Source organism: Thamnophis elegans, chromosome 12 (genome assembly GCF_009769535.1).
Source record: "Thamnophis elegans isolate rThaEle1 chromosome 12, rThaEle1.pri, whole genome shotgun sequence".
NCBI lineage: Eukaryota > Metazoa > Chordata > Lepidosauria > Squamata > Colubridae > Thamnophis > Thamnophis elegans.
The window spans coordinates 54,089,341-54,112,228 of record NC_045552.1 but is presented as its reverse complement, the minus strand read 5'-3'; the positions used below and the strand labels follow the sequence as shown (position 1 = coordinate 54,112,228).

The 22,888-nt window shown below is 41.9% G+C and overlaps 1 protein-coding gene across 1 annotated transcript in view; it reads right to left on the bottom strand.

Annotated features, from left to right (window-relative positions):
- The window catches only part of CUL4B (cullin 4B), a 31,928-nt gene that overhangs the window by 3,365 nt on the left and 5,675 nt on the right, over positions 1 to 22,888 (bottom strand). The window contains exons 3-19 of the mRNA XM_032227363.1: positions 20,551 to 20,654; positions 20,142 to 20,211; positions 19,253 to 19,326; positions 18,269 to 18,431; positions 18,087 to 18,176; positions 16,952 to 17,034; positions 16,741 to 16,808; positions 14,541 to 14,659; positions 13,165 to 13,357; positions 10,830 to 10,934; positions 8,960 to 9,070; positions 6,404 to 6,489; positions 5,416 to 5,523; positions 4,949 to 5,062; positions 3,783 to 3,888; positions 3,433 to 3,605; positions 2,201 to 2,353 (exon numbers count right to left, since the gene is read on the bottom strand). Coding sequence (XP_032083254.1) covers positions 2,201 to 2,353; positions 3,433 to 3,605; positions 3,783 to 3,888; positions 4,949 to 5,062; positions 5,416 to 5,523; positions 6,404 to 6,489; positions 8,960 to 9,070; positions 10,830 to 10,934; positions 13,165 to 13,357; positions 14,541 to 14,659; positions 16,741 to 16,808; positions 16,952 to 17,034; positions 18,087 to 18,176; positions 18,269 to 18,431; positions 19,253 to 19,326; positions 20,142 to 20,211; positions 20,551 to 20,654 — 1,920 coding nt within the window. The remainder of the gene's footprint in view (positions 1 to 2,200; positions 2,354 to 3,432; positions 3,606 to 3,782; positions 3,889 to 4,948; positions 5,063 to 5,415; positions 5,524 to 6,403; positions 6,490 to 8,959; positions 9,071 to 10,829; positions 10,935 to 13,164; positions 13,358 to 14,540; positions 14,660 to 16,740; positions 16,809 to 16,951; positions 17,035 to 18,086; positions 18,177 to 18,268; positions 18,432 to 19,252; positions 19,327 to 20,141; positions 20,212 to 20,550; positions 20,655 to 22,888) is intronic.

The following is a 22,888-nucleotide window of genomic DNA, read 5'->3' as shown; positions in this document are numbered from 1 at the left end:
TAAGAGAAGTCAGAAACGTTGTCTGCGTAAGGAGAAGGGAAAAAAAACAGATTTAAAAGAACCAACGAAGTACGTTCAAAAAGACACATTTCACATCAGTATCTCATTCTTTTGGTATGCCTGGCTTCGCAAACAGAAATGTGCTCGCACATTACATTACATAACACCACATGTGCTGACAGCAACAAGAATTGTATTTGCACAACATTGGAAAAAACGAAGACGCTCCTACTGATGAAAAGATAATTAGGAAAATGTTACGACTGTGCGGAGACAGGATAGAATGACATTAAAAATAAAAGACAAGGGAGAAACAGAATATTTTATAACACGGGACTTATTTTATCAGTGGTTAGATGAAAGAGATAGAAATTAGAAGATAAACGATTATTGTTATATAAAGGTAAATGATGAAAGATTATTATTACATATAAGTATTACCATTATCACTATTATCACTATTTATTATTATTATTAGCACAATTATGATTTTGTATAAGTAAATGTACTCAGACAATACACTGTTGACTAAAGTACTCATGTATATCAAAGAAAAAAATGTACAAATATTTTTTTTTTATAAAAAGAATTGTGCTTGTACTTTTGAGGTCTACAAAACGGGGGCATGTATTTATGTCTACCTGGGTAAATAACTACTTTTAACTTCATTTGGAATTTTAAAAAAAGGTTATCTTCCTGAGAAAAATCCTCTGTCACTTTAAATGAAGCAAATTATTTAGCTATGCTGGACCTTAAAAGTAAACGGACCGTTTGGGTTTTGAGAAAGTACCATAAGAAGCAAAGGACGGTTTGCAAAGGGCTTTGGCTTATTATTAAGTCTGCTTGCCAGTCTAAACCAGTCTGGCTAGATTTTCTTGTTAATGGGCCCAGCTAACAGCCAGACAGCTCCACCTATGGTAGCTGCACTGACTGGAATCTAACTCTAGTTTGTTCCTATCGGGAGAAGCTGAAGCTGGAAACAATGATTTGTCCTTAGATCCAGGAGTTCTTCTGTCCTGAGAACAACAACTCAAAAGTCCCTTGCTTGAATGAAAGACATAGTCATTTTTGTTTCATCATTTATAAAGAGAAGCCAATGGGCATAATAGAGCCAGTTTGGTCCAGGAGTGAAGGCCCCAGGTTAGAAAATGGGAGAAGGTAAGTTCTAGTCCTGCCTTGAGCACAAAAGCTAGCTGGGTGTCTTTGGGCCAATCGCCAGGAGACAGGGAGTTCTAGTCCCGCTTTAGGCATGAAAGACAACTGGGTGTCTTTGGGCCAATCGCCAGGAGACAGGGAGTTCTAGTCCCGCCTTAGGCATGAAAGACAACTGGGTGTCTTTGGGCCAATCGCCAGGAGACAGGGAGTTCTAGTCCCGCCTTAGGCATGAAAGACAACTGGGTGTCTTTGGGCCAATCGCCAGGAGACAGGGAGTTCTAGTCCCGCCTTAGGCATGAAAGACAACTGGGTGGGCCAATCACCAGGAGACAGGGAGTTCTAGTCCCGCCGTTAGGCATGAAAGACAACTGGGTGTCTTTGGGCCAATCGCCAGGAGACAGGGAGTTCTAGTCCCGCTTTAGGCATGAAAGACAACTGGGTGTCTTTGGGCCAATCGCCAGGAGACAGGGAGTTCTAGTCCCGCCTTAGGCATGAAAGACAACTGGGTGTCTTTGGGCCAATCGCCAGGAGACAGGGAGTTCTAGTCCCGCCTTAGGCATGAAAGACAACTGGGTGTCTTTGGGCCAATCGCCAGGAGACAGGGAGTTCTAGTCCCGCCTTAGGCATGAAAGACAACTGGGTGGGCCAATCACCAGGAGACAGGGAGTTCTAGTCCCGCCGTTAGGCATGAAAGACAACTGGATGTCTTTCAATCGCCAGGAGACAGGGAGTTCTAGTCCTGCCTTAGACATGAAAGCAGGCTGGATGACTTCGGGCCAATCACCAGGAGATGGTGAGTTCTAGTCCTGCCTTAGGCATTAAAGGTGGCTGGATGACTTAGGGCCAGTTCCACCTCACAGGCACAGGGTTGTCATTGTGGATAAAATAGGAAGAGGAAGGAATATTAGGTATCTTCACCGCCTTGAGCTATTTATAAAAATAACCAAGGCGGGATAAAAACAAACAATGAGAACAACAAGCCAAAGTTATGAAGGAGTTCTATCTTAAACACACACACTACTTCAGAAGTAACCCTGGGACCTACCTTTACTGGGAATTTCAGCTGGTTGTATACTTCGGAGACAAGCAGATTGTGGGTAAGTGTCTTGCGCATCTTCATGATTCTCACAATGGCAGCATCAATTTGGTACTGACGATCCTGAAAGACTCTCTCTGTAGTGCTCGCTTGTTCTTCTACCTGTGGAAGTAAAACAAATAAACAAAAAATAAAAGTTTGGCCTCAAAAAAGCGAACAGGAGATTAATCCATTAATTCAGGCTTTCCCAGCCCCCGCGCCAAGAGCTGTAATTAAAAAACCCGAGGTGTCGGGATTAATTTCAATTGAAATTCATTTATAAATTAATTTAAATTATAGTTCGTTTATGACCCACAGTGGTGTGGTGGTTAGAGTGCAGTACTGCAGGCTGCTTCTGCTGATTGCTGGCTGCCTGAAATTTAGCAGTTTGATTCTCATCGGCTCAAGATTGACTCAGCCTTCCATCCTTCCGAGGTGGGTAAAATGAGGACCCAGATTGTTTGGGGGTGAGAGGCTGACTTGTAAACTGCTTAGACAGGGCTATAAAGCCCTGTGAAGAGGTATATAAGTCTAAGGGCTATTGCTATTTTTCCTTCCTTCCTTCCTTCCTTCCTTCCTTCCTTCCTTCCTTCCTTCCTTCCTTCCTCCTTCCTTCCTTCCTTCCTTCCTTCCACCTCCCAGTGGTTAGAATGCAGTATTGCAGGATAACTCTGCCCACTGCCACTGCTCCTGCCCACAGGAGTTCAATCCTGACTGGCTCAAGGTTGACTCAACCTTCCGTCCTACTATAGCTAGCTAGCTAGCTCCTTCCTTCCTTCCTTCCTTCTCCTCTCCTCTCTCCATAGATCCATCCATCCCAGCTGAAGGTTGACTCATCCTTCCGAGGTGGGTAAAATGAGAACCCAAATTGTTGGGGGCAATAGACTGACTCTGTAAACCACTTAGAGGGGGCTGTAAAGCAATGTAAAGTGGTATATAAATCCAAGTGCTATTGCTATGTTTGGGATGTTCAAAAATATCGGTGTTTGGGTTTTAAGGGTACCAATTTCTTTTCAATCAGGGTGCTCCAATCTTGGCAACTTGATGACCTGTGGAGTTCAAGTCCCAGAATTCCTCAGCCAGCCATGCTGGCTGTGGAATTCTGGAAATTGAAGTCCACAAGTCCACAAGTCCACAAGTGGCATGGTTGGAGACTCCTCGTTTTAGACCAGGGTATTTCTGAAGAAAGCCAAACAAATTACCGTTTCTTTCATCTGGATCTGGTTGATTTTTATCCGGAAGAGTTTATGCCTGAAGTCGTCATTGCAAGTGAATTTGTCTCCATCTTCTACGTCTTTGCCTTTGGGACTTTTGGCCAGGACTCGGGCCTTGCCGCAGGCTAATGACTGGAGGGTTCTCCTTAGCTCTCCGTCCTCTGTAGCAGGGAGAGAGAGAGAGAGAAAGAGAGAAAACAGAGAGAGAGAGAGAGAGAGAGAGAGGGAGGGAGGGAGGGAGGGAGGGAGAGACAGAGAGAGAGAGAGGAAGAGAAATGCACACGTCAGCATCTGAATTGTGCATGCTCGGACATTACAAGCAGCCCTAAAATACTGACCTATTCCAGTCGCTTGTTTTATTTCTTCTAAACTGAATTCTTCGCCTTCGTTAAACATAAGTAGCACTAAAGTCTGGAACAAGGACACCTGGAGCTCTTTCTTGCCCTGCCGGAAAAGAAAAGATGAATTGAAGAAAGACGAATGGGTGAAAACGTCATGGTGAAAGGCTTCCTTCAAGGTTATTGGAGTACTTGCAGAAACAACACCTGTCATTATCACTGTTATCATGATACTAAAGTTCTTATGATCTACCGTGTTTCTCCGAAAACAAGACAGGGTCTTATTTTCTTTTGAAACCCCCCACCCCCCGAAATAAGCGCTTGGCCTTATTTTCGGGGAGCTCTTATTATTTTTGAGGTGCGGGAGGCCCCTTAACCTTGGCCCGCGGACCACGGATTAGCTGATTCAGAGAGGGCTGGAAGTTCTGTCTCTGTTTCTGGCAAGCTCTTGCCAGTCCTAGCATTGCTGGCCTCTTTTTGTGGCCGCCACTAAGAGAAGGGGCACAGTAGCTACCTCCGCAAAGCCGTCGATGGCAGGTCCATGTTCACCCCCCAGGAATAGCAATAGCAGTCAGACTTATATACCGCTTCATAGGGCTTTCAGCCCTCTCTAAGTGGTTTACAGTCAGGATATCGCCCCCAACAATCTGGGTCCTCATTTTACCCACTTCGGCTCTTTGGAAATGGTGGGGACTGGCTGAGCATGCGTCTAAATATTTTAGGGGAGGTCTTATTTTCGGGGGAAGGCTTATTGTGGTGCATGCGCTCAAAAGCCTGAGTGAGCTTGTTACCTGGGGAGGTCTTATTTTTTGGGGGGGGGGAACAGGGTATGTTGGCATTTCTCAAGCTTGGTAGCTTGAAGATGTGTGGACTTCAACTCCCAGAATTCTCCAGCCGGCCATGACAGTTATATTGGCGCTGAAAAAAGTGACTTACATCCGGTCTTCACACTTACGACCACTGCAACTGCCTTGCTTAGCCACAGGAATTCTAATCCCAATTATGGTCATAAGTGGAGGACTATCTGTAAAGCATTTAAAGCTCAAGACAGCTGAACACAGTTTAGGGATATAAGAGTTGGCTTCAAAGATTTTGGCACGTCTTTGAAATCAGAAAAAACGATTCCCACCTACGGGGGGAAAAGAATACCCCAAAGCAAACCTTACCTCTTTAAATTCTGCTTTCAATACACAGTGTCCCAATGTTGATTGCCACTGAAGTTTCCTGCCACTGTGTTTTCCCAGATAAAAAGTCTTAAATATTTCCTGCAGCTTCACCATCTGAACAGAATGGAAACACAGACTTAAAAAGATAAAACAAATCTATTTTTTTCCCCCTTCTCTTCTTTCTTTTTGCCCGACTCAAGCTGAACCTATAATCGCACTTTTTAAATCCGAGTGCCGACTTAGCTAAAATGGCTTTCATGCCGGCCTTTTTTATATAACAAAACCGATGAGATTTACGTGGTCACCTTCGGTTCGGGATTGTTAAGTTTCACCTGAATGGAAAAGGGGGAATGATAACCTTACGGATATCTTTTAATTATTAACTATGGCATTTACTCTCCTTATCTGATCCTTGAAGGACAGCTGCAGAATCCCTCTGTTTCAAAACTACTGTACAATTCTCTTACCTCTGATGGTAGATGGACCTCCATAGGCACGTATGTAGGCCAGTATCCCATGGTCAAGATATTGACAGTGAGTTCAATGTTGCCAGGTACATTCTGATTTTGCATATACTACGACAGAACCAAAGACACAAAGGGTGACCGTTCAGAACTACAAGCACAGTTGCGTTATAGTTTTCTCCCAACTACTCAGAAAGGAATTGGCGACAGGAAGGGCATCCGGCCACTTGGCTCCATTCAGTTGCCCAGACTCCACCCCGCAAGTTAAAAGAGGATGATGATGACTTAGAAAGGAATTCTTTAGATCTTTTCCTATTTTATTCCCGCAGCCCTTTTAAGGGTGCGCAAGAAAACTGGGAAGGTCACCAGAGAAAGCCCTTCATGGTATTGGACCTGGGTACTTGAGAGACCGTCTGCTGCCAATTACCTCCCAAAGACCCATTAGATCACACAGATTAGGCCTCTTCCGGGTTCCGTCTACTACCCAATGTCATCTGGCCACTACCCGGGGGAGGGCCTTCTCTGTGGCGGCTCCGGCCCTTTGGTACGAGCTCCCCGCAGAGATTCGGACCCTCACCTCTCTCCAGGCCTTCCGAAAAGCCGTTAAAACCTGGCTGTGTCGGCAGGCCTGGGGTCGATGAGTTCCCTTCCCCTCTCGAATTGTGTGGCTGTTGGTTGTTTTAAATTCCCTTGTACTTTTTGTTGTAGTTTTTGTGTTTCCCTTCCCCTCCTTGGGTTTGTGCGCCGCCCTGAGTCCCGCTGGGAATAGGGCAGCATATAAATAAAATGAACCTTGAACCTAGAGAATTATGCAATGAATCAGTGACCCAGTTCTGTTAGGCACGGCTCTCCCAGAGTAACTCCATAGTAAAATAGGAAGGGGATTACAAAAAAAGAAAAAAGGAATGAAGATAGTAGGAAAATAGAAAGGTCTAGAGAGGACAGGATTGTCAAAGGGAAATAAAAGTACGATGGCAGACTGCTTCCTTACTTGCTTAAACTGTATCATTATGTCTTTAGAGAGCTCCATGTCCTTAAACATTCCTTCAAGTTTGCTGGTGAAAGCAGCGCCACATTCTGCAAGAGAGCAGAGTTAGATTAAAAGCGCGATCAAAAAGCGTTTGGTCATTTGTTGCCTGCTTAATGTCATGCTTTAAAGATGCTTTTCAGAAGTATTCTGCTTTGGAACTGCTGACGATTAGGGCAGCACTGTTAGCGTCATTCTGGATGCCAGTCGCATTATACACAGGTAGCCCTCGTTTAGTGACGGCACTGAAAAAAAAGCGACTTATGCCCGTCCTTCACCCTTAGGACGGTAGCTGCATTCCCGTGGTCATGTGATTTGCATTTTGACGCTTGGCAACGGGTTCATGTTTATGACGGTGGCGGTTTCCTGCGGTCACATGATCCCGTTTTGCAACTTCTGACCAGCAAAAGGGGGAAGCTGGATTCCCTTCCCAGGTGGGTTACTAACTTAACAACCTCAGTGGTTCCCTTAACAAATGTTGGCAAGGAAAGCTGTAAAATGGGGCAAAACTCCCTGAACAAATTTCTCATTTAGCAGCCCACATTTGGGGATCGGTTGTGGTGCTACGTTGGCATCCTTTGATATTATGGTTGCAAATTCGTGGCAAAGTTTCCTCTATTCGGAGGCAGAAAGTTTTATGAAAACCTGTTGTGTAACTGCTCAATTGCCAGTATAAACAATTAGCTCAAACTCCCAAGGGGGAAACAAATGCCTATCCTTGTTTTACAAAACTGACATATTTACTTCTCTGTAGCTGCCCCGGCCCTCTGGAACGACCTACCCCCTGAGATCCGGACCCTCCCCACTCTCTCGGCCTTCCGAAAGTCTGTTAAGACCTGGCTGTTCCGGCAGGCCTGGGGCTGCTGATCTCTGATTGAGTTTCAGCCCCATTAACATCGAGTGTATGTTGTGTCCTTTTTTTAATCTGCTGTTTTGTATTTTAACTTTTTTAGTATTTTGTTTTTTAAACTGTTTTTATGTAAGCCGCCCGGAGTCCTTCGGGATTGGGCGGCATACAAATCTATTAAAACTCAAACTTATTGTGTTACAGTGGGCAAAGGTTGTAAATGGTTTTTTTTATATATATATAAATTTTTATTTCTCATATATACATTCACAGTTATATGATCTCATAACTGTTATTAATAATGTGTTTGTAACAATTTTTCTCCCCTGCAATTGACAATATAATTGAAATTGCTTTCTTACCATCCCATAGACCCATCTTATTTTACAACAATCCTACTTCTTCTTCCTTCCTTCCCTCCTTCCTTCCCTCCTTTCTTCTCTCCTTCCTTCCCTCCCTCCTTCCCCCTTCCCTCCCTCCATTCCTCCTTCCCTCCTTCCTTCCCTCCTTTCTTCTCTCTTTCCTTTCCTCCTTCCTTCCCTCCTTTCTTCTCTCCTTCCTTCCCTCCCTGCTTCCCTCCCTCCTTCCTTCCCTCCTGTTGTAAATGGTTTTAAAAACAAAATGTAATATATTTGTAAGCATTTCGCTCCTTCTGTGCTTTGGTTACAGGCTAGGAAAACTACCCTGTTTCCCCCAAAATAAGACCTAACCAGAAAATAAGCCCTAATGCAACTTTTGGGAGCAAAAATTAATATAAGACTCAGTCTTATTTTTGGGGGAAACACGATAATTGCAAAAGAATCTAATGGAAGGCTATAAAACAGCTTCAGAAGATTCAATCCCAGATTTAGGATGCAGAATGTGACATAATTAGCATGCCTTGACTGGGATCAGACAGGAATCCCTCAGAGAAGAAACAGCATTTCTTTGCACCCATTTTGCAAGCAGAAATGCTTCATCAATTCTGGGTGGTTTTTGCTCTTTAAACACAGGTTTAACTCTATACAGGAAAAGACGCGATATTAAAACAGGTAAATTGTCAGGTTCCATGAGCAATGTTTGTGGAAGGTGTGTAAAAAAACAAAACAAAACATGAAGCCGACCTGCTGGAAGTGCAAAAAAGTACAAGGGACCTATTATCACATATGGTGGACCTGCCCGGAAACACAAAAATATTGGACAAAAATTGGGAAATGGGTGCAAGAAATTACAGGAGAACAGATAAAATACAAACCCGAAATCTTTCTACTGGGAATAATCAAAGGGAAATATACAAAGAAAGTAGATATTAACACATCTGCTAACTACAGTTAGAATAGCATTTGCCCAATGCTGGAAACAAAATAATACCCCTCGGACGAATTAGTGATAAAAAAAAACTTTGGATTGTGCAGAGATGGACAAATTAACACTGAAATTAAAAGTTAAAGAAGAGTCGGAATATTATGAAATTTGGAACAATTGGTTCAAGTGGCTGCAAAACAAGAATAAAATTAATTAAGCCAAAAAACAATATATATAAAAATATATAGAGAACTGTGCATAAAGGTGTGTAAATATAGAAGCGAAATATTATATTCATGTACAGATATGATGACATAACAATGTTGATGTAATGACTGTAAGGTGTTGTAGGAGGGAAAAAATAATAAAAAAACAAAATGAAACCTTACCATGTTTGAGTTTTGACAGCATGGATTTTTCAGCATCTACAGATGCACTCTTGCCTACCAGGAGTCGCTTGGCGAGATCTTTTTTGTAAAAGGCCTCAAAAACATCTTTTCCTGTAGAAACGGAAAGTTGGGTTTGGACACATGAAGCAGAGGTGTCCAATGTTAGCCAACTCTTAAGATTTCTGAGCTTCAACTCCCAGAATTGAAGTCCACAGGTCTTAAAAGTCACCAATGCTGGACATCCCTGGTCTAAAGCAATCATCTCATCGTGACCCGTCAAAACCGCGGTCCACTAAAGCGCGCCCGATTAAAGCGCGTACGTGATGTCATCATCAGCTCGACAAATACGACCGCGGAGAAAAAAGGGCGCTTTAAAAAGCGCTTTTAAAGCAAGCCGATTCACATAAAGGTAAGGGTTAGGTTTAGGGTTAGGGTTAGGTTAAGGGTTAGGGTTAGGGTTACGTTAAGCGTTAGGGTTAGGTTTAGGGTTAGGTTAAGGGTTAGCGTTAGGTTTAGCGTTAGGTTAAGGGTTAGGTATAGGGTTAGGCTTAGGGTTAGGTTTGGGGGGGTTAGGGTAAGGTTTTCGCGTTAATTTTAAGTTTACCGATCACAGCGTGCTGTTTTCGTCGCGCTGTGATGACGTCACATACGTGCTTTCGTCGAGCGCACTTTCGTCTACCGCGGTTTTGTGGTGGAACCGATCTCATAGACCTCTAGGCATCAGCCACTTGTTGGTTTTGGACATTCCCCGCCCCCCCTGGGGCATCACCATGGGAAGCCAATCTGCATTCCCTCCAACCCAATTTACTTTTATGAAATGGGGAAGAGTTGGCCTTAGTAGTTGATTTGTAATTTTTTTAATTCGTCAAACAAAAACTACAAATTCAAATGAACAAAATGAGAAAAATTAAAATGGGCCAGGGACAATAGGCACGTTAGTGCACTTACGGACGTCCCCTTAGGAGCCTCTTAAATTTAATGGGTTGAGGTCCACAGAAGTGAAGTTGGAATTAAAATGGAGAAAGTTTAGTAGCTGAGACAACAGAATCGAGCAAGATATTCCAGACTTTGACAACTTTGTTACAAAAATCAATGTTTTTACAATCAAGTTTAAAGTGGTTTACATTAAGATTAAAGCGCTTGTTCACAGGTGTTACGTTACGATTAAAACTAAAAAAAAAATCATTTACAGGTAATACATTAATGTTGTGGCCCGCCAGCAGAGCTGGCGGCCGATTCAGACAGTGAGGAGGTTGGGGAGGAACCTGGGCCAGTCCTGGAGTCTGGGGAAGGCTCTGAGGAAGGCTCTGTGTCGGAGGCAGAGGGGGCCAGGGCTGTATGCTCGTTATCAGCTGCCTTCAGAGTCAGACATCAGGGAGGCAGACAAACAGCTGGAACCTGTTCCCAGGGTGCGCAGTTGCCAGACGAAGGGAACAGCTAAAGAACAGGGGTCGACTTGGGAGTAAGGGGCTGATTTGGGAATAAGGCCACAGGTGGACAATGAATGGCCCCTCCCAGAGGAAATCAAAGAGGAGCGAAAGGGGAGTGGAGTTTGCAGGAGACAATTAGTTCGCTTAATTGGTTCATGACTCTCCGAGACTCCTTGCCAAGTTTTACAGATATCAGCCTGTCAGCTCTTCAAGCCAGATAAGGTCTGTGACTGTAAATCCTCCCTTGAAAGACTTTGCTGGATGTGAATGAGCAGATTTCAGTCAATTAATAAAAGGGGTTTTTGTCGGGACAAGGAGTTTGCTTCAAGCTCTTGGGAAGCCTGGGTTAGAACAATTAGTATGTATAATTTTCTATGCAATACCTAAAATCTGGCCACAAGCAATGGCTGAACAATGTAAAAACAAAGCTCAGCTCTTACCATAGATGAATCTAAATATGATCATTATTTTATCCAGCATTTTTTCAAGCTCTTCATCGGTCGCTTCTTTGTTGCCCGCGCGAAGTTTTGAATCCACGTATTTAGCTGAGGAGGAAGAAGGGGAGAAAACAACAACAGTAGTAAAGGATTTGAATAATGGATCCAAACTCTGATTCAAGGTCAGAGGTAGGGAACCAACCTTGGCCAAGGAACAGCCGCTTGTACATCTAACTGACAATCATTTATCCTACTTAAAACCCAATTCTTTTAAGCCAGGGATGGGTGGGCGGATGGATGAAGCAAGGAGCGCAACCTGCAGCCTGAAATATCTTTCTTTTCTGCTTCTGAAGTTCCCTCCAACTATAACTACAAAACACCTTCAGTTTCTTGCCATTTTTATAATAACTGCAGTGCTCAAAAAGTTTTAATTGACTAGGGGTGTTAGATTTTAAAGTAATATGATTGCACATGTATACTGTCTTCTCTTATTTTTTCTTTAAAACTAAGATATGTTAAGTATATTGTAACACCGTTCGCTGACGGCCGGCCCTGGTTGCGAGACTTTGCCCAGTCGGGGGTGAGTGAAAGGCTGGTGGCACAGGAAATCACATCACGTCGGGGTCACCAAATGTAACGTTCCCGTGGTTCGTCCATGAGGCCAATGTGGAGAAAAGACAGGACACGATCTTTCTTGGGATGGAGCGACGACCCAGATTGGGGGTCTGAGAGCCCCTTTTATTGAGATAGGACAAAGGCAGGAGGAGCAATAGCATGTGCTTAAAAACAGCCTGTAAAAGTACAATTTCTAATCTACTGCTCAGAGAAGTTCTGTCTATATATGGTCAAATCCTGGGCGTCATTGGTAGGGCACATCTCAGAATGTTATGTTATGCACTATCAGGATGTTATGGGGTTTTAGGAGTTTGTTTTCTCCTGTGTGGTTCAGCGTGGCTCTGCAACTATATTACAACATCATATTGATATGGAAGCATAAATACCATCAACATAGAATGGAGTTTGCTCAGAAGCGGAAATACACCAATGAGAGGAAGAGTGGGAAACAGAGGAGAGAAGAACGATAGGAAGAGAGGGGTAGGAGAGAGGGGAAGGGGGGAAGATGAGGAGGAGAAGGAGGAGTGGAATGAAAAGAGAGGAGAGGGAGAAAGGACGGGGAAGTAGAGTAGGAAAGGATGATGGAGGGAAGAAAGGAGGTAGGAGAGAGGTAGAAGAAAGAGGTGTATGGAGAGCAGAAGAGCTAATAATGGGTTTTTATCTTTCTGGGCATTGATGGCAGGAGGAACTGATACTACTTAATACAATAGGCTATGTAATAGTATACATGTGATTATATGTCATGAAAATGGAAAATAAAAAAAGTATATTTCAGAAAAAAAAGTTTTAATTGACTAAACATCACCTCCAGGGGCGGTATTCATTTACTTTCCCTACCGGTTTGCAAATGTGAGCGTTCACGCATGCGTTCGCCCTTCTGTGCGTGTGCTTTGACTGCGCACGGGGCTTGCACGCATGCGCACGGCTTGAAAACATGCCTAAATAGGACAGCATAGAGCTGGGATGGGTTGGTAGGCCCACCCGCAATTTCCACTAGCGGTTCGGGTGAACTGGTTCGAACCGGCTGAATACCACTTCTGACCACCTCCCATGTCCTTTTTCTCCCCCAAATCAGAGAAAACTGGCCTTCATTTTTGCACAAGACAACCCTAGTCTATCACTTCAGTGCTCACGAGAGCCTTTGCCCTCCTCCCCAAATGTTAAGTGAAATTTCTTACAGGTAGTCCTCGATTTACAACACCCCGTTTAGCGACTGTTCAAAGTTACAACAGCATGGGAAAGAAGTGAGTTACGACCGCTATGACTTTTGACCGTTGCATCATCCCCAGGGTCAGGTGATCGAAATTCAGACACTTGGCAACTATCTCATATTTATGACGGTTGCGGTGATCCACTTTTGTGACCTTCTGACAAGCAACGTCAAAGGAGAGCCATAGTCACTTAACACTTAACAACCATTGTTACTATCTTAAGAATTGCAGGGATTCGCTTAAAAACAGCGGCACGAAAGATGGTAAAACGGGCCAAATTTCACCCCAAAAAAGGTGTCTCGCTTAGCAATGGAAATCTGGGGTTCAATTTGGTGGCCGTAAGTTGAGGACAACTTGTATTTAGGCTCATAGTTTTTTTACATCTCTTTTGGAAGAAAAAGGGATACCAAAGCTGTGCCTTCTCTAGCCCTGAAAACACACCCTCGGGGATTTTGAGTTATAAATCCATCTTAACGCCCTATTTGGCAGCTCCTGGAGGAATGACGCTGTACCTATGAGTTCAGCTGGTTTATTGGGTCTTTTGTTGATGAAGGTTTCAAAAGCTTCTTTCATGGCGTTGACAAACTTCTCGTTTTTCAAGAAACAGATGTCGATGATGTGATCCACTTTATCCTTGAAATCTAGCAGCTCCTGGACCATGGTCTTGTCCTTTTCTGGATTAATGACAATGGTGCTACCAAATGCCTAAAAGGAGCACGAGAAACATCACAGGGTATTTGCCCCTAATATAATCGATGGCAAGTTAATAAAAACCCACCAAGGAAAATTAGAAAATCAAGTAACGATGCCCGTTTATATGCTAGCGTGCTCAGGCTGTTTAGAAAACCCCTTTATACTTGGGGTAGAAATGTTTTCCAAATGCAACAAGGTTTTCTGAAAAGACAGGCAAGGAGAATGCTCCACTTTGGGAGCAAAATCCAAATGATTCAACAAAGATGAAAGCTGCCCAGTCAAGTTCCAAAATTCCTTCTACAAGCTGGATTAGAGAAGAGACTGCACTGCCATCTTTCAGAAATGGTGTAGGGTCTCCTGCTTGGGCAAGGGGGTTGGACTAGATGACCTACAAGGTCCCTTCCAACTCTGTTAATCTTCAAAATTCTAGGGTTTATACACGTTATGTGCTATGAGATCTATCTCTATCCATCCATATCTATCTATCTATCTATCTATCTATCTATCTATCTATCTATCATCTATCTATCTATCTATCTATCTATCTATCTATCTATCTATCTATCTATCATCTATCTATCATCTATCCATCCATCCATCCATCCATATCTATCTATCATCTATCTATCTATCTATCTATCTATCTATCTATCTATCTATCTATCTATCTATCATCTATCTATCTATCTATCTATCTATCTATCTATCTATCATCTATCTTCAATCTATCATCTATCTATCTATCTATCTATCTATCTATCTATCTATCTATCTATCTATCTATCTATCTATCTATCATCTATCTTCAATCTATCATCTATCTATCTATCTATCTATCTATCTATCTATCTATCTATCTATCTATCTATCTATCTATCATCTATCTATCTATCTATCTATCTATCTATCTATCTATCTATCTATCTATCTATCTATCTCTATCTATCATCTACCTACCTACCTACCTACCTACCTACCTACCTACCTACCTACCTACCTATCATCTATCTACCTATCAACCTATCAACCTATCTACCTATCTACCTACCTACCTACCTACCTACCTACCTATCTATCTATCTATCTGCAATTTTCTTTAACTTCTACATTTATTACCATGCAAGCATTTTTCTTTAACAGATTTTAAAATTTATTCCTGCAGCTAAATTTAAGAAAGTTAGCCGGACACAATTACCTTTATGTATTCAATCCACTGTTGCAAAAGAGCCTGTACTCCATTTTTGACCCGGCTGAACAACTGATAGAGTAGTGACAAATCTTGAATTCGATTTTCATCCAGGAGATGATTTAAACCTGCAAAATAAAGGAACCACAATTCTAAGTTAAAGGCAGGCTGACGGAGACAAAACATTTCAAAATTAAGTTTGAAACGTGTGAAGAACACCCCCCTCCCAAAAAAACCCCCGTTTTGGAATCAAAGCATTTGTCAACTAAAACACTGAATTTTGCATTACAAAAGAACATAACACATGTTTTTTTTTTAAAGAAAGGCTATTGCAATTCTAGGATGGAGAAAATAATACTCTGAGAGGGAAATAACTATGCTTCTTGGACCTTCTTGGAGGAAGAATATTTAAAGAATAGTATTTCAATATATTTTTATTTTTCAACATATAAACATTCCATCTTTCCTTAAACAGTGTGTCGTTTGGGTATAAATATCTCTGTACAGCAGCTTTCAGCCTTTACAACATCATTCATGTGAATATTAATTCTCTAATCTTAAAATTGTAGCATATGAAAAAAATGAACATTATTAACCTATTCATTTTCCAGTATTTCAAAAAATATTAACACTGTGGTTAGACAGAGCATATTCAAGATATTAAATATTTGTTTAATATTCTACACTGTTAGGAAGGATAAAAAAAAAACCATTTTACTTTCAGAAGCATTTCTGAATTTCCACAAGAGTTCCCTTGACAGGATTTCCATCTGTAATAATAACCATGATTCCCCCCCCCCGCCCCTCAAAGCTGGCTAGGGTTGTCTGATAAACCTGAATTAGCAACTCTTTAGGAGAGAGCTCCTCTTAACTTTTGGGGTCTGGCAAGAGGCAGTGGGCAGGGCGATGTAAAAAGGAGGGTAGGGTCACATCATCTGCATGACCCAGAGAAGGATTTTCCCTATTTTCATAAAGGTTTGGAAGAATTATAAGGTTTTTTTCCCCCTAATGTATTGAATCTATTTTAAGATTTAGAAGACCCCCGTTGTGTGGGTTCCCACCTCCATATGCCACCCCAAGAATGACCCTTGTTTCTAGCAGTTATACCCTAAACAGGATCTGAGGCTGCAAATAAAGGTCCTGAGTGGACCCTGCCTACAATTCTTAAGATTCCCCCTTAAGACAATCTTTTGTTTAATGGAGAACAACTCAAAAGTTTAAAAGGGAAAAAAAAAAATATGAAGTGTCTGTTTCGGCATTTTCTCTGCCCTTGTGAGGGCTTGGCAAATGTTGGGCTCACCCAAGGCTTGGCAAACGCTGTGCTTAAAATCCTAGAGTTGGCAGTTGAGTCTGATCCAGCCACCATTGTCCTTTTGAACTACCTGCATCCCTATTTCCTGCCCAAACAAGGGGTTGGACTAGAAGACCTCCAAGGTCCCTTCCAACTCTGTTATTCTATTCTTCTCCTCCTCCTTTTTTGTTGTTCAATGACCATGTAATCGCTTGCGAGATGGAGTATGGGCAATTGAATGGAGATGAATGTTTACTGGCCGGATGCCTTTCCCTGTTGCCCAGGTGGAGTTTTATTCAGCAGATATATTCTCATGGTGTCCAGAGAGAGAAATATCTGCCTCTGCCTAGGATCGAACTCACAGCCTCCTGATTGTGAGGCGAGAGCTTCACCCACCTCTAGGCCAACGCATCGCTCCGTATTCTATTCATATTCCCCTCGGCTATTCTTAGCATAAGTTGGTATTGCAAAATGCAAAGGACGGCATTCCTATGGTTCCTTTCTTCTCATAAGGAGAAGAATGTGTCCTGCAGGCCCCTCTGGAGCACAATGTAATACAGTGGTGGGTTGCAGGCGGTATGCCCCGGTACGGGCGTACCGGAGCCTGCCCAGAGCACCAGATACCGTTCTGGTAGGGTGCTCCAGAAGGCTCACCTGCGCTCCTTACTGGTCTTTTAAGTCTTTGGCGCTTCCGCACATGGTGCATACAGCGCCTGCGTGATGCTCCGCTGAGCAACTGGGGTGTCGCGGAGGTGCTAAGATGTACCCACCACTGATGTCATGGTATACGGAGACAAGGGTGTGTCTGGGTGTGTCAGAATCAGCACCCAATTGGGCCATTTCCACCTAGCCCAGGGAAGCAAAAAGCCCCGAAGAAGCAGTAAACAAAGTATTTCCATAATGATAAAGATGGGTTACCTTTCTGTAGGATGGATGTTAAATGTTCCCCCAGCAACTGTTTTTCTACAGTAGCGATTAGTGGTTTCCTACAAGAGAAAGCGTTTAGAATTACAACCCTTTCTGCTCATTCTTTAACTGTTCAAATTATTCCTCTAAGGCGAACACCAAGAATTGCCACAGGTTAAGAATCAACATTCTCCAACAACATGACTGTGGCCTATCCACTTACTGAGTGCTTTGATCCAGGTACGTTATAATCCTGTCTGCCTCTTCTTCCAAGCGTTTGTTGACATGATGAAGATATTCAGGGACCTGGAAGGTTTGAGAGAGTTATGGAGAAAATCATAAAGTGAGGTAACGTGGTGACGCAGTGGTTAAGAGTGCAGTACTGCAGGCTACTTCTGCTGACTGCCGGCTGCCTGCAATTTGGCAGATCGAATCTCAACAGGCTCAAGGTTGACTCAGCCTTCCATCCTTCCGAGGTCGGTAAAATGAGGACCCAGATTGTTGGGGGCAAGAGGCTGACTCTGTAAACCGCTTAGAGAGGGATGCAAAGCACTGCAAAGCGGCATATAAGTCTAAGTACTGTTGCTATTGCCCTTCCCTCCTTCCTTCCTTCTTTCCCTTTCCTTCCTTCGGTTAGACAACCGAAAGGTTTACTGAGTCAGTTGCTTCATGGATTGAGGTTCTCCAAGATGTGATGCTGGGATGTTTCTTAACCCTCTTTCAGAGACATTCAGTCTGGGATATTTAGCATGCCAAACTGATGAGCCACAGTGGTGCAGTGGTTAGAGTGCAGTACTGCAGTCTACTTCTGCTGCCTGCCTACAATTTGGCAGTTCAAATCTCACCAGGTTCAAGGTTGACTCAGCCTTCCATCCTTCCAAGGTGGGTAAAATGAGGACCCAAATTGTTGGGTGCAATAGGCTGACTCTGTAAACCGCTTAGAGAGGGCTGTCAAAGCACTATGAAGTGGTATATAAGTCTAAGTGCTGTTGCTATTGCCCTTCCTTCCTTCCTTCCTTCCTTCCTTCCCTCCCTCCCTCCCTCCCTCCCAGTGGTTAGAATACAGTATTGCAGGCTGACTCTGCCCACTGCCAGGAGTTCAATCCTGACTGGCTCAAAGTTGACTCAGCATTCCATCCTTCCGAGGTGGGTAGAATGAGGACCCAGATTGTTGGGGGGAAAATGCTGACTCTGTAAACCACTTAGAGGACTGTAAAAGCACTGTGAAGCAGTATCTAAGTCTAAGGGCTATTGCTAAACAGAGGTTTCTTTGGAAGGGCGGATAGCAGGGAAAGACATCTATCTGCTTGCAAAAAGAAGGAATTAAGAGAACTGGGGCTTCGGTTATAAGAAAATACCTCTCTTTCTTGCATAAGCCGCTGTCCTTCTGCGGCATAGAGACGGTTTGTTTCTTCCAAGAATCTGTGCTCGAAAGAATCCTGATAAATCTGAAGGGAAGAGAAATAAGATTGTTACTTTCAGAATACTCCGGCAGCTCAATTTTTTTAAGGCAGATTTTACCCCGATGGCTGGCTCTTACTTGCAAATCTGAAAGCATGCTTAGGAGGCTACGGAGCAGACTCCTGTCAATAGCCTCTCCGTTTCTTTCCCTCTCGATCAAGAGAAGAATGCCATCGATAGTTTTGTTCTGGACTTTCTGATCGCTAATTATATGAGTCCTAAACAATTCCAGCCCCATATCCCTGAAGGGGTGGAAGAAAAAAAAAGAAAGAACGTAAGGTTGTTGTGTTCGCTGGTTTTGGTAAGTCATGATTTAATTCCAAAGGTGTTTTTTTTTTCCCAAGAGGCAACTGGACTTTCTGGTTTTTTTTCTCTGAAGAGGTCTCGCTTCTCATCCAAGAAGCTTCCTCAGCTTCTTCAGAACTTCTTCAGAGCTGAAAAAGCTTCTTGGATGAGAAGTGAAATGACTTCAAAGAAAAAAACAAAACCCAGAAAGTCATATTCACTTAGCAACCACGATCCTAACTTAACAATAGCAGTGATTTATTAAGTCACTATGGCAAGAAAAATAATAAAATGGGGCAAAACCCACTTAACAAATACCTCGCTTAGTAATGGAAGTTTTTGACTCAATTGTGGTTGTAAATTGAGGACTGCCCCCAATGAAGAATGAGTTGGGTTGTCAGAATGTTCTGATTTATAAACTGTAGCTTTTAACCACACAGTTTTGTAACTTAGGGAAATAAACCACTTCAGACATTACAGTTAGACCCAAGTAACCGTTACTGTAGTCATAATTTCACTCTGACATTCATGCAACATATTTTCAAAGAGTTTGCTATTTATTTGAACTGGCTTTTGAATGCAACTCAAACGCCATACATTTTAATAAAGATCTGGGCAGGGGGAAATATTCAAAGGAAAGAGAAAACATTTTCTTGGTTTTGTTCTCCATCCACTGTGGATCGCTCTATCAGGATAGAAGGGGAGAAAAATGACAAATCAATAGCTCGACAAAGAGTTCGCAAGCGGGAAATCAATACTACTATTTTTCCACCCTCACCAAATTGATGGCAGCATTGAATTTTGGAGAACGTAAGTTCGATCCAGGAACAAAAAGATGCTTCTAATCATTATCTGCAAGAAAGAACGAGAGAAAGAAAAAAAAGCGTTACGTGTTGACTGATTTTAAGGACGATATTTATTGGATGAATAGAATGTAAGATCTTTCAACTGCCTTCATCTAGATACATTAATTTGGAAGGGAGAGCCACTTAATTTAAGGGAATTTACTTCCAGATATCTGTGTGTATTGACTGCCGCTGTGAAAAGTCAAACACTTCACAAAGAATTTAAAGACTGATCTCGTTTATTATAATGGCACAGATATTTTTAATGGCCCGAGATAAATATTTCAGGAGGGTGAAAGGTTTTCTCAACAGTTATTCTCCCATTTCCTGTCCCCAAGGAAAAAAAAATACTTATAGAAGTTTCCTGCTATTGGCTAACTTTCAACAGAAAGAGCTGATACAGTAGAGATAAACCTGAATCTAATTCTTAATTTCCCCTCAATATGACACCCACCAAATTGTTCCTAAATACAAATTACTGGAATCTTTTTTTTGACATAGTTAACAATATGAAAAGATTAGTTAAACTGTCCATGAATGTCCAGTTCTCTTCTCCTGAGGAACCATCTAATCCAGAGGGGTCCAATTTTGGCACCTTTAAGAATAGTGAACTTCAACTTCCAGCATTCCCTAGTCAAGTCATTCTGGGAGTTGAAATCCACAATTCTTAAAAGTTGCCAAAGTTGGACACCCTGATCTACTCCTTCAGTGCAGTCTCAGATAGACTCAGTTCCTCCAGGGAAAAAGTTTTCAAATGGCATAGAAGATAACCATCTTTAGTTCTAAGCTTTTAGAAACATTTAGAAAATAAACAAGACTTACCATCTGTCTGCAATGGTCTTGCCAACATTTGTCTATTTTCTTAAGAAAAAGAACACTGTCCAACGAATCCTTGAGGAAGCAGTTAAGAATATTTTTAAAAAACATTGTCATTGATACCGCTTTAGTGGAAGTTTACTTAGTAGTTTAATATTCTGCTCCCAAATGTTTAAAGGTGACTACCCCACGTACACATGGCAAGTTCCAGTAAGAATATGTTTATATGCAGTTCAATGATTAAACCAATTAGTTGGCAGGTAACATACGTTTATTTCTCTTCTGCTTCTGAAATACTTTTAAGTTATTTCATAGCTGCCCAAAGAATCTACAAGTGCCACATTTCTTAAGCCACGAGAATTGCTAAAACAGTTAACAAGGCCCTGACATGCTTTCCATTTATTAAAAAGGATATTCTCTGAACTGATGGATCTGTGCTTTGATATGGTCTTCACAAATCTGCCTTAATTGCTTGTACAAATTTGCAGAAATTTTGTAGGAGCAAAGGTTTTCAACAGCCTAAAAGAAGAAAGAAAATACAAGAATGACATACGTCACTGTCCTCCTTATTTTGTCTTAACACATTAGCAACGGAGAATACAATTTCTGTTTGTTATGTTCATGAATACGAGGTAGTGTAAAAGCAAATACAAATCTAACAAGTGCAGGCTTCCTAAAAAAAACCCCAGCATGTTACAAGTCTTTGTTATTTGTCAACAGACACATCGAGAGCAATGAGGCTCCAATAAGTTTTCCGATACATTCCTTTTTTATCATAGCAATAGCACTTATATACCGCTTCACAGTGCTTTACAGCCCCCTCTAAGCAATTTACAGAGTCATCTTATTGGCCCTGACAATCTGGGTCTTCATTTTACTGACCCTGGAAGATGGAAAGCTAAATTAATCTTAAGCCGGTCAGGATCGAACTCCTGGCAGTGGGCAGAGTTTGCCTGCAATAGCAAAAGCACTTAGACATAGCAATAGCACTTAAGACTTATATACTGCTTCACCCTGCTTCACAGCCCCTCCTAAGAGGTTTTTAGAGTCAACCTAGTGCCTCCAACAATCTCATTTTACCAACCTTGGAAGGATGGAAGGTTGAGCCAACCTTGAGCTAGTCAGAATCGAACTGCTGGTAAACTACAAAAGCTTGCAATATGTTATAAAAAAAATTTTTTTTTTAAATTGAAAGTTGCCCAGAGTCATTGACTGAGATGAGCGGCTATAGAAATTGAATAAACAAACAAATAAAAGCTTTAAATTCCCTACTGAACATGGCTACTGCTGGTTCACAGAACTCAAATATCACCATTTAGAGGAGACAGCCCGTGGAATGATTGTTCTACTGTCTTAAGACACATAGCGCTAACTTCAAGAGCAAAGAAATGGAAAGGAAAGAAGGATCACTACGCTAGACTTATAACAATGCTATTTCAGACCAAAGTTCTACCACTTTATGGATAACCCCACAGCAGGATTGGCTGCAAAGATCTTTTAAATTTTACATTTATTTATTTATTTAGCCAGCAGAGGAAGGAATGTGTCAAGAAATGTATTGGGTTCTCACAAGAGGTATGTCTCAATTCTTTGATGAGAGAGAGGGAGAGAAGGAGAGGGGGGGGGAGAGAGAAACCCTGCCATGATTTAGATAATGGTATTAAAAAAAAACATAGCTAGAAGAAGCATTTACCAGTTCTGCTGGTCTTAGAGTGAATGGTTTTATTTTAGTCATTAGTTACCAGCAACCATGTGACTATTTTTAACTCAAGGCATTAAAAATAGACCCAGACAAATCATGTCGACAGAAAATGCAGCTGCTTTGCCTTTCAATTCCAATACAATTCCATATGTATGTATGAGTGTGTGTAATGATGCACTTTCTCTCTCTCTGAGAGAGAGAGAGAGAGAGAGAGAGAGGGAGGGAGGGAGGGAGGGAGAGGGAGGGAGGGAGGGAGAGAGAGAGAGAACGGGAACCTGAACAAAACAGAAATAGAGCAAATATTGTTTACCTCCCTTCCTTCAAACACATTAAGTCACCTCAGTTAGATAAAATTCTAAAAGATTGTTTTAATAGTTAAGATGCTTTTCCTGATAAACTGAATGCTTCCCTTAATAGGTCTAGTGGCTCAAGGACTACCCCCAGCATCATGTGACTTGTCAAAGCTGGCACTTTCAAAACTGGCATGTAAACTGGCTTTCTCTAACAAGACTCAGCTACGAAAAATGCCTCCCCTATCTGCAAAGTCCACATTTCAATCCATAACCCACAAACAGGTCCAATTTTGGTTCAACATGCTCTGGGGATTGCTGTGAGGTTCATAAGATGGAAGTTAACAAGCTATGCTTTCTTGCATTTAGATTATACAACAGTGAACACAAGATTCATACCATTTGATGTTATTATAAAATTTCAATCACTTTAAAAAAGAAAATTCTAACACTTTCAACTTAAAAAATCCTCAAATGCAATCCTTTTTAAAAAAATAGTTGTGCTTCATCTAAAAAAAAATAATAATCAGAGTTTTCTAGCCTAAGGAAATAATGCATCTATTTGAAGTAAACGGTAATTTTCAAGATCTAAAATCCTACACAGTTACACAATGATCCTGGTGGGTTGGGAACGCACTGTTAATGTCCTGCCAAATAAACCTTTTAACACCGAAAATCTGTGCCTGATACCCTTGGAAGGTAAAACTAAAAGGGAAGATATAAACAGAACAAGATTGAGGGCAATTTATAGAAGCATGCAT